Source organism: Leptinotarsa decemlineata, unplaced genomic scaffold, assembly GCF_025532065.1.
Source record: "Leptinotarsa decemlineata unplaced genomic scaffold, Ldec_3_MD MMD2_tig00004204_RagTag_RagTag, whole genome shotgun sequence".
In the NCBI taxonomy this organism is placed as follows: Eukaryota; Metazoa; Arthropoda; class Insecta; order Coleoptera; family Chrysomelidae; genus Leptinotarsa; species Leptinotarsa decemlineata.
The window spans coordinates 1,424,503-1,439,499 of NW_027412603.1; the positions used below are offsets into that span (position 1 = coordinate 1,424,503).

The 14,997-nt window shown below is 34.3% G+C and overlaps 1 protein-coding gene across 3 annotated transcripts in view; it reads right to left on the minus strand.

Moving 5' to 3' along the window:
• Positions 1 to 14,997, minus strand: part of LOC111515228 (ATP-binding cassette sub-family C member 4) — a 259,515-nt gene that overhangs the window by 114,193 nt on the left and 130,325 nt on the right. For all 3 annotated transcript variants that reach the window (XM_074178643.1, XM_074178644.1, XM_074178645.1), the window contains 3 exons: positions 9,273 to 9,601; positions 4,949 to 5,404; positions 4,736 to 4,894 (listed from right to left, as the gene is read on the minus strand). In XM_074178643.1, coding sequence (XP_074034744.1) covers positions 4,736 to 4,894; positions 4,949 to 5,404; positions 9,273 to 9,601 — 944 coding nt within the window. The remainder of the gene's footprint in view (positions 1 to 4,735; positions 4,895 to 4,948; positions 5,405 to 9,272; positions 9,602 to 14,997) is intronic.

Here is a 14,997-nt window from a genome sequence, read left to right on the forward strand (position 1 = left end):
CACTCAAATTGGAAAAAAAATCATTAAAACTTTTTAAGTTGAATTTTTTATGAAAGAAATTATTGAAATCCATTCGATAAAATTGATTTCGATTCCTTGTTAATTAATGCATAAGAGAATATAATGTTCGATATATTTTCATTCTGATGCATATTCAAGACAACTTTTAATAGATATAGAAAGCTGAAGTCTAAATGTTATCAATTCTTGCAGTCTATAAATTCATTCGATTAATGACCTATTCATTTTGTAAAAATGCATAATGAATATAACATAAAGAAAATAATTTCTAGGTTTTTATTTGTTGCGACCGGTTTCGGTTTGACGAACCAGTTTCAAGTAAATTGACTCAGTAATTGTTTTTTGGTACATGTAATAGGTACCTGAAATAACATAAATGTTTTCTGAATCATCAATACCCTATGTGAGATATCTGAAAAAATTATTATTTAATTTTTATGAGATATTGAAATCACCGACTATTGATTCAAAAACACTGCTTGTGAATTGCTTCAAAATGCACCAATTCAACAGGGGAGACCTGCATAGTTCTAGTTACTCATTGAAAGCTGTAAATTTGGGTTTATCATAAAATATATTTATTTCCAACGCTTCCAACAAATAAAAGTTTTAGTAGAAATTCGAGTCTATAAATACCCTGTCACACATTTGCTTCCCCGCCACCCCGAATTGAAGCACAATATTGAGTATATTGGAGAGTGATGATTTTCATTTACGAATGGCCGTTGAATGGAATTTTCAACAAATATATAACAATCTGTTTCAGTTTGATCGTCACACTGAATTTTATCAGAACAGTTCCCCAAAGAAAGTTTTTCCACTTAAATTCAACGTGTGATAATTTTTGAAATATTTTGAAAAATTGTATCATTCTATATTTGTTCAATTCACTACATAATCGTTTCTGGGACTTATATAATGATAACCAATGGAGTCAAACCTCTGGCACATCAGGTTACTTCCCAAAGTACTTAGCCTTGTATCCATGAATGTGAATCCATGGATAGGGAAAACCCCTTCCTCAACCTTCTAACATATTTATGCGAACTGAATGGTGCAGAAATATAGAAAGGAGTACAACTACTCTAACTCGTTATGAGAGTTGTGTTGAAAAGCTTACTTTCAATACAGTTTATTGCTTTCGTACTGGCTGAGTCTACAGATATTGGGAATGAAAGAGATTTATTGGAATTCAATTCACAACAGAATCTCAGAGCCCCTAGTTCATGTATGATTGCCTGGAAGATTTGAATTCATAATGGTTGAGCAACTTGTATATTACAAAGTTGATGGTGTGAAATTATAGAGGATCAGAGAAGAAGGAGCTAAAAAATTGTCATTTGATAAGCTAACCTCTCTTACGATAGTTCGCAATCAGAAATATGAAAAAGCTAGCGGAGACTCACATAGGAGACCTGAGAAATTATTATCATTTATTTTGATATGCAACTCAGACAATAAACCTGTTATCGTGAATTCGAAATTAAGAATAATAAATAGTAACATTTTGTGCTAGTTCAATAAGTCACTGTTCTTCGAATCATCGGTACATAATCACTGAAATGAAGAGTTTGATACTTCGGCTTCATTTTCTCGAATAGTTAATGGGACAGCCTATGGAGGTAGACCTGGAAACCTGCTCGGCCGTATGAGTTTCTAGATAAGAGATTCTGTGGACTTGGCTCTTGAATATTTAAAAAAAAAACTACACCTCACAATTTGATCTCCACAACTTTTATTTGAAAAATATATCACAACATGTTTTGCTAGGACATTAGCTATTTCAAGTGATTTATCCTTGAGTGCAAAAAACTAGTTATACAGTGCTAGTCAAAAGTCCCCTCCCCCCCTCGTATCTTTGGAACGGGTATACTTATAATAATGAAATTTGGAGGGTGAAAATAAACGGATGTAGGCTTCTTAACTGGTCATAACAGGTGACGCAATAGTCATAAATGACGTCACAAGGCCACTGTGACCAAAAATTTTAAATGGGACCCTATGGCAAGTGACAGCTCGTTTGAAAGGTATTGAAAATACCTATTCAGTCATACCAATTTCGTTTGGGTTTCGGCTGATTTTGATTGATAAATTGAAGAAATTGGAAAATTATTGTTTTGCATTTAATTAATAAAGATTTTAAAGTACGCCTCTGGTTCATTGTCAAAAAGGTTGACGTGTTTGAATTATCTACTTGTCAAAAGTGTTTATACCTTGAAAATTTACCTAAGCTATTGTTTAACGAGACGTTTAAGTGTTTACATAGGCAAAATGGTACGTACTGTAGCCGACAAAGTAGCAGCTATCTTAATAATTGGTGACTGTAGAAACAATTTCCATGCAGCGGAACGACTGTTTAATGAGAGATACCCCGATCGCCCTATATCGAGGGTTTATTTGAGGGAGCTTCTTCGGAAGTTTGAAGCATCAGGTAGTGTTCAAGATGCCAAACGATCTGGTCGACCAACAATTAGTGATGACAAAAAAATTGACATACTTGGAGAAATGGTAGTGAACCCTACTTCTTCCACAGCCCAAGTTGCGTATATCTGTGAAGTCAGTCAAAGGACAGTACATAGGGTGTTGGCTAAAAACAAATTTCATCCATACAAATTAAAAATGGTGCACCAACTTTCAGATGATGACCCCGACCGAAGACTAGAATTCTGTGAAACTATGTCCGATAAAATGAACCAACAACCAGGCTACATACAGACAATTTGTTTTAGTGACGAAAGTACTTTCTTTCTCAATGGAAATGTTAACACTCAAAATGTGAGGTATTGGAGTGACACAAATCCTCACATCTTTCGTGAAAAACATACTCAATTTCCAGAAAAAGTAAATGTTTGGGCAGGTATTTTGGGAAACCACATAGTTGGGCCTCTTTTTCTCAATGCTAACTTAACCGGTGAATTGTATCTGGAGATGTTACAAACTGATATTGAGGCGTTAATTCTTGAAATTCTAGAAGATAATCCAGATGAATTCGACAACTTGGAAATAACGTTTCAACAAGATGGTGCTTCTGCACACTATTACGGTGCAGTAAGACGGTTCCTAGATGAAGAATATCGTGGTAGATGGATTGGACGGCGAGGTTCGATCGAATGGCCAGCTCGGTCACCGGACCTTACACCATTAGATTTTTTTCTATGGGGGTACTTGAAATCTAAGGTTTACGCTACAGCACCTGACAGTATTGCCATTCTGAAACAACGAATTGTTGAAGAATGTAGGGCAATTTCCGCTGACACACTGGGACGAGTACGACAAGAGTTAAGCAATAGGATGCATTACTGCCAGGAAGTAGATGGAGCACATTTTGAACACTTATTATAAGAACTGGTTCTTAAATCTTTATTAATTAAATGCGAAACTATAATCAATCAAAATCAGCCGAAACCCAAACAAAATTGGTATGACTGAATAGGTATTTTTAATACCTTTCAAACGAGCTGTCACTTACCATAGGGTCCCATTTAAAATTTTTGGTCACAGTGGCCTTGTGACGTCATTTATGACTATTTCGTCACCTGTTATGACCAGTTAAGAAGCCTACATCCGTTTATTTCTACACTCCAAATTTCATTATTATAAGTATACCCGTTCAAAAGATACGAGGGGGGAGGGGACTTTTGACTAGCACTGTATAGAATCAATGCAAAAGGTTCGTAACTGAATACAATTGTGAGCAATTCCAGGAAGTGAGTTGATCAAACCAAAGTATGTGCCAGATTCCATGAGAAACACCAAAAGAAACTTTAGGTCTCAGTCATTAACCTTTAAGCAACTTTAAGATACCCCGAAATACACGAAAACAGATACTACAAGTCAGTTTAAAGTCTGTTTAAAATCTGTTTTTTCGTTAACCAGCTATTGCACTCCTACGAATGACAACCCTTAGAAGTCTAAACTTGTGAGAGCTAAGGATTAACGTGGTCTTACCTTTTAACGTGTAATTCGTAACACGGGTTTTCGTTCCATTCAGGACATAATTCAAAAAAAGCGTATTGGGTGTTCCCTAGAGCTTTCCGTTGAAAAAAAGGACCATTTATCTCAAAAAGTTGAAAATGCAATACTCAAATATCAATTTGTTTTTCGGCTAACAATGAGCAGTTTATATGGATGAAAATTATTTTCATAATATTGTTCAACATTTAAAATGTAGGTGCTCTTATATCGAGCGTCCCAAAAGTATAGAAATACCGAAATAACCATTAGTAAATGCAATTAAAAAACAAATTTTCTGACATTGAATGACGTAATCAGATTAGACCTTGTTTTATATCGAAAGCCATTTCATCACGGATTTGGCAAGAGCAAACATTATTCAACGTTCGTATAAAGTGTTAACTTCCACGATTACCAGGTACCTTTACTTCTACCCTAGAAACCATTTCGACCTTGATATGGGCATTTCGCTGTTTTCATACTCTCATACTGCAGAAACAATATATCATAGACTTCCGAATAATGGTAAGTATGCGATATATTTCTTCAAATGAAAACTGCAAATGAACCAATATTACAAGTGCAATTCTAGAGTTTCAATAATGTTCACAATAATGTTCAATAATGTTAATTGAGAATTGTGTTTGAAGTTGAAATTGTTTTATCAAGAAAGTTTGAATTACTGAAATGATGAATTTCCACCGTAACTATTGGTTACGTCAAAATGAGATTTTGATTGTGTAATGAGATTCTCACTCACTTTCTGGTGGAACAAAATATTTTTTTCCTCAGCATAGACCTCACTGTGTGTAGTTTCCGGATCGGATTCATCTGCTGTGTTTTCATCCACTAACATTTCAGTGAAATTAACGCCCGACTTTGAAAGTTCAGCCAACGTTCCTTGAGCTTCAATAACACCCTGAAAATAAAATTGAATACTGAAATAATAGGGATGATTGTGAGTTTCACTCACTTGATTGATAACAATGATCAGATCGGCTTTATTCAAATACTGCAACTGATGTGTCACAAGGACTCTAGTTTTCCCTTTTAAGTATTCTACTATACACTCTTCAAATAGATGTTTTCCCACATGTGAGTCTACAGCTGAAAGTGGATCATCCATCAGATAAATGTTGGTTTTTCGATAGACTGCTCTTGCGAGATTGACTCTAGCCTTTTGACCACCACTTAGAGTGACTCCTCTATCACCGACGATAGTCATATCTCCATTTGGAAACTGTTCGAAATCTCTCTCAAGGCAACATACTCTAACTGTGTTTAGGTATAAAGTTTCATCGTAGGTTTGTCCAAAAAGAATGTTGTTACGAATGGTTGATGAAAACAGCCACGGTTCCTGAGAGGAATATGATACCTCTCCTTCGATACAAATTTTTCCAGATTCCGCAGAGAGTTCACCCAAAAGGAGCTGAGAAAAACAACATCAATTTTTTTTCAAAAAAGTCATTATTTCACCGTAGTAAGATCATGAAAATAAAAACTATTAGAAAACAATTTTTTCAGGCAAAGATTCCACTAAGCTCACTGAGCTAAAATACTAGAAGGAATGAAGTGAGTTTTGTTCAGAATGAAAAACTACTTTACGTTAAAATAAATTATAGCTACCCAGTTATTGAAAATCATCATCATCGATTTTAATTCGATATTGTACTTGAATTCAATTCATAGTTTCGCTAAAAACTTGTGCTATATGTCCCAGATGTAAGTACTATGAATTGAATGATGAAAATGAAAATAAAATAAAAGTGAGAAAGAAAATAGTGACAAAAATGTTCTGAATCAAGTACTCATTGAGTTGTAGCAAAGTGATGGACTGTAACGCGAGAAATAAGTTTTCCTCAAAATCAGCATTGCCGGTCTACAGAATTTCATTTATCGTGTAACTGAAATAAGAATGAAAACATTTCGGAACATAATTACTATAATCGATATTGACAATATTTAGTGGGTAGTATTTCTATTGAAATTGATTTTGGGCATCATCTTGACCAAAAAGTAAATTTTAATTTTTTCATTATTATTTCACGCTTTTAGTTTGCATAACACTTCAACGTGTCCATTTTTGCTGATGTAATAGTGATACAATATATTTTTTGTATTTTGAATTATCAACCTCCTTATTGAGAAGCCATCAACTTGATTTATATAATTCAAAATGGCTGTATTCAATCATCTTGCTTTGTCAGAAGAATCAAAAGTATGTGTGAAATTTCAGTTCAATTGGTCGAGGTAGTTTCACATTAATACACTACTAACAAGTCGAGTGAAATAAAAAAAGTAATGGGGTATTTGATTTTTCGAAAATGAAAAAAAAATCATAACATGTACTTTTCACTGAGTATCATCATACATATCATCATGACGGTTCAAAAACCTGAGTTTCAGAGTTCCACTCTATTCAAAACAAATTACTTTTCACGAAATAGTGAATTCTAGTCTTGGGGTTGGAGATATCCCATAGGTATATTGATAACAAATAGTGAATTAAAGAGAAAATTTTTTGCCAAAAAAATTATTCTATCAAATTTGTCTATTTCTAGTCATGTGTGTCGAAATAACCAATGAAACTATCATTACACTGATAACTACCCATGGATAGTTTTCACGGGTAGTTATCACTTATGTCATGACATTGCTAAGCAACCAACACAATAAAGTTGTTTGATATTTCAGTAATTCAATTTATTTCGAAAATGTCACTTCCTTGCTTTGGTGTTCAAAATGATGCGGCAATTGACAAAGTCATTGTCAACGGAATATCATTATACGAATTGTTTTTTTAATAACGGTGTGTTCAATAAATAATTTTGTTCGAATTGCAAAAAAATTTCTCACCGAATATCCCTCGAACATTGATAAATAACTCATAATTTTATCACAACTTCCTCAAGCACGTTATTTTAGGTAATATCCCTCCGCCTTCGGCGTCGGGATGTTACCAAATAACGTGCTTTCGAAAACTGTGATAAAATTATTTCGTTAGTTATCAATGTCCTTGGGATATTATAGCTGAAAATTTTTTGCCAAAAAAATTATCCTATCAAATTTGTCTATTTCTAGTCATGTGTGTCGAAATAACCAATGAAACCATCATTACACTGATAACTACCCATGGATAGTTTTCACGGGTAGCTATCACTTATGTCATGACATTGCTAAGCAACCAACACAATAAAGTTGTTTGACATTAGAGTAATTCAATTTATTTCGAAAATGTCACTTCCTCGCTTTGGTGTTCAAAATGATGCGGCAATTGACAAAATCATTGAAGAAAATACACCAAAAAATACTGACCTATGCAGTAACCGAGGCAAATACAGCAAGATCAACGGAATATCATTATACGAATTGTTCTTTTAATAACTGTGTGTTCAATAAATAATTTTGTTCGAATTGCAAAAAATTTTCTCACCGAATATCCCTCGAACATTGATAAATAACCCATAATTTTATCACAACTTCCTCAAGCACGTTATTTTAGGTAATATCCCTCCACCTTCGGCGTCGGGATGTTTCCAAATAACGTGCTTTCGAAAACTGTGATAAAATTATTTCGTTAGTTATCAATGTCCTTGGGATATTATAGCTGGAAATTTTTTGCCAAAAAAATTATCGTATCAAATTTCTCTATTTCTAGTCATGTGTGTCGAAATAACCAATGAAACCATCATTACACTGATAACTACCCATGGATAGTTTTCACGGGTAGTTATACTTATGTCATGACATTGCTAAGCAACCAACACAATAAAGTTGTTTGACATTTCAGTAATTCAATTTATTTCGAAAATGTCACTTCCTCGCTTTGGTATTCAAAATGATGCGGCAATTGACAAAATCATTGAAGAAAATACACCAAAAAATACTGTCAATAGTAAAAAATACACTTGGAAAATATTTATGGAGTTTTGTGACGCCAGAAAATATGAATTGGATGGAAATCGTACTCTCGAAGAGCTTGCATTAATACTCAAGGATTGGATGATTAATATGAGAAAAAAGGATAGCACAGAGTTTAAGGAGGCTACTGTTAAAACCGTATGGAATATAACAAGCAAATTATTACAAGAAAAGTATTACACGGAGTATAATATCATGCTAGACCCCTTTAAAAGTGTTGCATTCAAACAAGCGCGGAATGCACGCGACGCAGCACGAAGAAACTTACAAACAGATCCCACTAAACGCAAAACAAGCTCAGTACCATTAACTCCGAATGAAATGAGTAAAACTATAAACTTTTGGGATGAAAATACCCCTATAGGACTCCTACGCAAATTTTATCACATAGCAGCGGTGGAATTGGCTTGGAGAGGTGGTGAAGGTGCTGCTTGCTTAGTTGATTATTTTCATATCGAAAAGGACAACAATGGATCTCCAACTAATAGGATAGAATATAATCCAATTTTCAGTAAAACCTGCCAAAGGAGTTCAAAGAACTGCGCCTCTAGCAAATGGTTAGTTCAAAATAGTGATAACAATGCTTGTCTTGTCAGATTATTCATTAAATTATTATCAAAACGAGGCACAAATATCAAGACATATAGACTATTTTCAAGGCCAAATCGTCACTGGAAGACAGGAAGCGATAACTGGTATGACAATGTGCCTCTGGATAGAAATATAATCAACGGATGGACGAAATCTTCTGCTGAAGCAATTGGCTTGGATACGAAACAGAGGAAAATAACCAATCACTCTAATAGAGCAACTGCAGTCAGTCAACTAGCTAAGAGTGGAGTTCAAGAACAGCAATTGTTGAAAATTACTGGGCACAATAATGGAAATTCCATTAAACCTTATTTGAATATTGATCAGGAACATCATAACCAAATAATCAATAGTATGCGTGGAAACACCTATGCAGTAACCGAGGCAAATACAGCAAGATCAACGGAATATCATTATACGAATTGTTCTTTTAATAACTGTGTCTTCAATAAATAATTTTGTTCGAATTGCAAAAAATTTTCTCACCGAATATCCATGAAACATTGATAAATAACTTATAATTTTATCACAACTTCCTCAAGCACGTTATTTTAGGTAACATCCCTCCGCCTTCGGCGTCGGGATGTTACCAAATAACGTGCTTTCGAAAACTGTGATAAAATTATTTCGTTAGTTATCAATGTCCTTGGGATATTATAGCTGAAAATCCTTTACTGATAGCTTGGCGATTTCCGAATACCTGTTCATTATCAATGAATTTTAATGCAATGCAATCATAAAGAATATACCACCAACCTTCATTTCGAAAAATATTGTGTTTCTACCTGTAGAAATGAGCTTTTTCCTGTTCCAACTGGCCCAATAATTGCACATAGTGATCCTGGTTGAATTCGAAGCGTGATATGTTTCAGTGTATAATTTTCAGGAACCCAACAAGCGGAAACGTTTGTCAGTATTATCCCCTGCCCTTCGGAAATTTCATAATTACTAGACTTCTTTCCTCTGAGAATAAGAAACTTCTCCAACCGTTTGACAGATGTTGAAGCTTCAGAGCCAAAGGTGATTGCAGAAGGATACTGAAGAGCTATTGTGATTTGTAGAATATTGAAGAATTGAGCCATGGAAAATACTTTGTCAGCCGTGATCACATTTCCTGAAAAAATGTTGAGTTTCAAGTACTGAAATAACTATGAAAGGTAACCCCCAACCATGAAATTGGACAATTTGACAAATGAAAGTTAACCTCCAACCAAGGAATTGGACAAATTGACAAATTATATTATTTAAAAAAAGTGAGTATTCGATTGTTGAAAATCTGTACACAAAGAACCACTTTTGGAATATAGATCATTAAAATCAATCTAAGAGACTTAACTCTCCAGGTAATTTGAACAAACGATCGAATATTTTGGTAGAGTATTTTTTTGAAAAGGGAACTCAAAGACTGATTTTAATTGGTAATTCAATAGGTGATATACAGGGTGTCCCTGGACTTCCTCTTTTCCTCTCGGGAATGTATAGATGCGGTCAAAATATCACCAGTACTTCATATAACTTTTTTTCCTAAAAGTCTTCGTAACCAAATTACGGGCCCTCGAAGTTACAAAATGAAAAATGTTTTTCTTTGATAACTTTCCAAGTGAATATTCAAAATCATCTTGGTTATTGACTAAACAAATGAATTCCTTCGATGAGCTTTCATGCAGGAGTCAGTTGTTTTGCTACAAAGTCAGGAACGGACTACCCCCGATGGTCCACACCCCAAAACTTTGAAATGACAGATATTTTTCAATAGTTTTCAACAATAAGGTTACTTGGACAATTTTATGAATGAAAGTACTCGTGTGGAAAGTCGATCGGAGCAAATGGTCTTGATAAAAATGTAGTACTACTCGACGACATCAAACCCGCTCGTCCACCATTATTTGAAATGAATAATTATCAAAGCAGAAATAATAATGATAACGTTAATTCAACAACATTTATAACAGGAATAATACAAAGTATGCTAAAATGAAGTCGTAAACAAAAAGTACAGTACCTATATGGAAGTTTAAGTCACAATTATGATAGCAGATATTTTTTCAGAAGAAATATCAAGTTCTGTAGATTCGTGTTGTTTTTAAACTAACAAGCTACTCTACTATGAAATATCGATTTCATTCCATATTTTGTATGTACATAATACGTGTGGAATAATCACGTTTCGTGTTGATCAGTTATCTGAATCTCATGAAACTCAACATTCGAATGTTTCAAATTCTTCTCCACAGCTAAACTGTTGAGGAGTTTCACTGATAATTATAATTTTATGGGAGAAATTATTTAACACGAATCTAAATTTAGCTGAAAAAACGCACATCGGAAAAAATATCTACTATACTAATAAAAAGCAAACGAATGAACTACAAAAACGGCTGCACATGATCAGGTGAAAAATATCCAGGGAATAATTATGTTCCATTTCTTTCACAGATGTTGACAAAAAAACCTTTTAGAAAGTTTTGATAAAAAATGAGAAACTGGAATGCGATTTTGTTTTGTTGAGTGGTGCGTTGTCATATGACTATCATTGTATTGTCAATATTCTATAGGATATTTTGAATTTTTTTGATATGGCCGAACAGTTTACATTCAATGAATATGCAGATATGCATGTATTTTATGGACCAGCATTTTGTAATGCTGCAGAAGCTCGTCGTCTGTATTCCGAGCATTTTCCCAATCGAACGGTACCGTCAAGAGAAACATTCGAGCGTGTCGATCGCAGCTTGAGGGAGACAGGTATGTAATAATTGATAATTAATTTGAGCACGTTATTTTATTTCGATATTATTGTAGGTACAGTTTTGCCAAAACGAGGTGGTGAGGGCGCTCCTAGGACTGTACGTACCGTTGTATTGGAGGAAAATATTTTGGAAGCCGTCGCTGATGATCCTTCTATGAGCATCAGAAATCTATCAGAACAGTTCCATACATCCAAGTCCACTATTCATAGAATAATTAGGGAACAACTGCTCCACCCATTTCACATCCAGAAGGTACATGCCATGACACCTCAAGATTTTCCAGCACGACTGGAATATGCCAATTGGTTCATGGATAGGCAAAGAGAGGATATGACTTTTATTAATCGAGTTTTATTCATTGATGAAGCAGGTTTCAGTAGAGATGGAGTTATCAACTCTCATAATCTCCATATATGGGCCGAAGAAAATCCCCATGAATTATTGCAAACCAAACACCAACGGAAATTCAACGTGAATGTTTGGGCTGGTATCATAGGAAACCATCTTATAGGACCATTCGTTCTACAGGACCGATTGAATGGAGAACGTTATTTGGAGTTCATTCAGAACGATTTGAATGGACTTTTGGAACATGTTCCATTGCAAACCCGAAGAGATATGTGGTTTATGCATGATGGCGCTCCTCCTCATTTTATTTTGATTGTGTGTGACCATCTGAACCATATTTTCCACAATAGATAGATTGGTAGAGGTGGGCCATATTCATGGCCATCGCGGTCTCCGGATTTAAATCCATTGGATTTCTTTCTGGGGGGGCATCTAAAAAGCCTTGTTTACGCTACACCTATTCACACAAGAGATGCATTGTTGAATAGAATAACATTACATTGTGAAGCCATATGAAACGACCCTGGAATGCTATTTCAAGTACAGAGAGGGTGTCTTCGCAGACTAAGAAAATGTATAGAGAGAGAAGGTGGTCATATCGAGCAATTTCTGTAGCGGATTTTTCATTTCTGTTTGCTTTTAAGGCTCTTGAGTTTCGTTAGTTAAACGTGTTTGCATTATAAAAATTCGTTATGAACATTTTACCTATCATTTCCATTTTCCTTAAAAACTAATATTTTCGAATAATGGTAGACATCTCAGGATAAATGTTGTTGAATTAACGTTATCATTATTATTTCTGCTTTGATAATTATTCATTTCAAATAATGGTGGACGAGCGGGTTTGATGTCGTCGAGTGAAACTACATTTTTATCAAGGCTCGTTGCTCCGATCGACTTTCCACACGAGTACTTTTATTCATAAAATTGTCCAAGTAACCTCAATTTGTTGAAAAATATTGAAAAATATCTGTCATTTCAAAGTTTTAGGGTGTGGACCATCGAGGGTAGTCCGTTCCTGACTTTGTAGCAAAACAACTGACTCCTGCATGAAAGCTCATCGAAGGAATTCATTTGTTTAGTCAATTACCAAAATTTGGATGATTTTGAATATTCACTTGAAAAGTTATCAAAGAAAAACATTTTTCATTTTGTAACTTCGAGGGCCCGTTACTTGGTAACGAAGGATTTTAGGAAACAAAGTTATATGAAGTACTGGTGATATTTTGACCCCATCTATACATTCCCGAGAGGAACAGAGAAAGTCCAGGGACACCCTGTATATATATATATATATATATATGTATATATATATATATATATATATATATATATATATATATATATATATATATACATATATATATATATATATATATATATATATATATATATATATATATATATATATATATATATTTTCCTTCTTTTGATTTGTATCATACACACTCGATAATATCTATATGTCTGTATTCATATCCTGGACCCGGAAGTCACGCAGGTAGCTATAGCTGCCTACGTGGTGATGTTAGATGATGCCTAGGAATGCTGGGTCTTCTAATTGAAACCACAAATGTGCGGTTAGTTCCTGTTGGTGACACCGTGCATATGTGATGTTTTTTTTTATTTTTGGTAACCAGTTGTTGTCTACCTTTGCAATTGGCTGCACCGCCAATTGCATATATATATATATGATGAGCTGTTTTCTCGGGTGTCGCTCCGTGTTCTGTGTATGTATATATATATATATATATATATATATATATATATATATATATATATATATATATATATATATATATATATATATATATATATTCCCACATTCCCACATTCCCACTGTAAATATCAATTATGATATACATTATGAAATAAAATATATCAGTAATACATCTTGTTACATAAAAAAATATAAGGGATTCATTTCAGGTGAGCGAGGTGGCCATGGGTGTGGGCCTGCTCTCCCAATCCAGCGATTATGGTAATTTTCATCCAAAAATTGCCGTGCTACTACACTAAAGTGTGGTGGAGCACCAAATGCATGTACCACATACGGAATTTTTCCATGATTGGAATTTCTTCCAAAAGTCCAGGTGAAACAAATCCTAAAAACCTTCGGTATTCTTCTCCATTAAGTCTAGGTGGAAGGAAGTGAGGCCCAGTGAGATGGTCACCGACAATTAAAACCCAAATATTAAAAGAAAACTGTCCTTGAAAATCATTTTCTATCGAGGCGTGTGGATTGTTTTCGGCCCAAATGTGATTGTTCAAATCAAATCAAATCAAATCCTTTATTTTCCTGTTCGACAATTTCATAAGTAATTGTATTAGGAAAAGTCAGTAAAGCTAAAATTATAAACTACTATACTAAAACTAGAAGCACACACAAAAACGCATGCACACACCACACATACACTTACGTTAAATAATCATCAACACTGTAATACGCATTCAGAACTGAAAAATTTTTAATCTTTGTTTTGAACATCTCTAATGTTTTGCTTTCTTTTATTTCAGTTGGTAAAATATTGAACAAACGAGGACCTGCAACATTAGGACCTTTAAGAGCAATCCGCCCTCGAGCTAGAGGAACATGATATATTTTTTTTGGCCTAGTGTTAATTGTATGAGTAGAGCCTATTAAAGGAAATTGACTTTCATTTTGAAAAACGTAAGACACAAATTTCCATTATGTACAAGCAGGGTAAAGTCAGTATTTGTAATTTCTTGAAAAAAGGTTCACAGGACTCCATGTAACTTATACCAGTGATACTTCTGATGATGTTTTTTTGAGCCAAAAAAACTTTACATAGTATATAATTTTTAGTTGATCTAGACTGAGAATATAGCTAAGATTTCGTAGCTTGAATGCTAAAGAATGCAATTTTGGTATTAAGATTTTTGTCAATTTCAACACCCAAAAACTTAGTACTTTTTGACAATTGAAGCAGCTGATTATTCACATCAATATATAGTGGGTCAAGAACTTTTTGATAATTACAAAATTGAATAATTACTGTTTTATTTGGATTGAAAACAAGCGAATTACTGGAAAACCACCAGTTCAATGATCTCATTGTTTGCTCGCATTTTCGTTGTATACTTGTTTGGTCGGAGCCTGTTACAATCGTGGCAACGTCATCAGCAAATTTCACACACTTTGCATCAGGAACAGATTCGTCAATTTTATCTATATATACTCGGAATAGTACAGGTCCCAAAACTGAACCTTGTGGTACTCCGAGTGATAGAGGTATCCGTTGAGAGTTCATTATTCTTTTTTTACCATTAATTACATTGGTGATGGTTACATATTGGCTTCTGCCAAACATAAATGAATCGATCCAATTATTCCAAATTTCCCCAAAACCCAGCTCATGTAACTTTCTTGATAGTACCTGAGGATTGACTC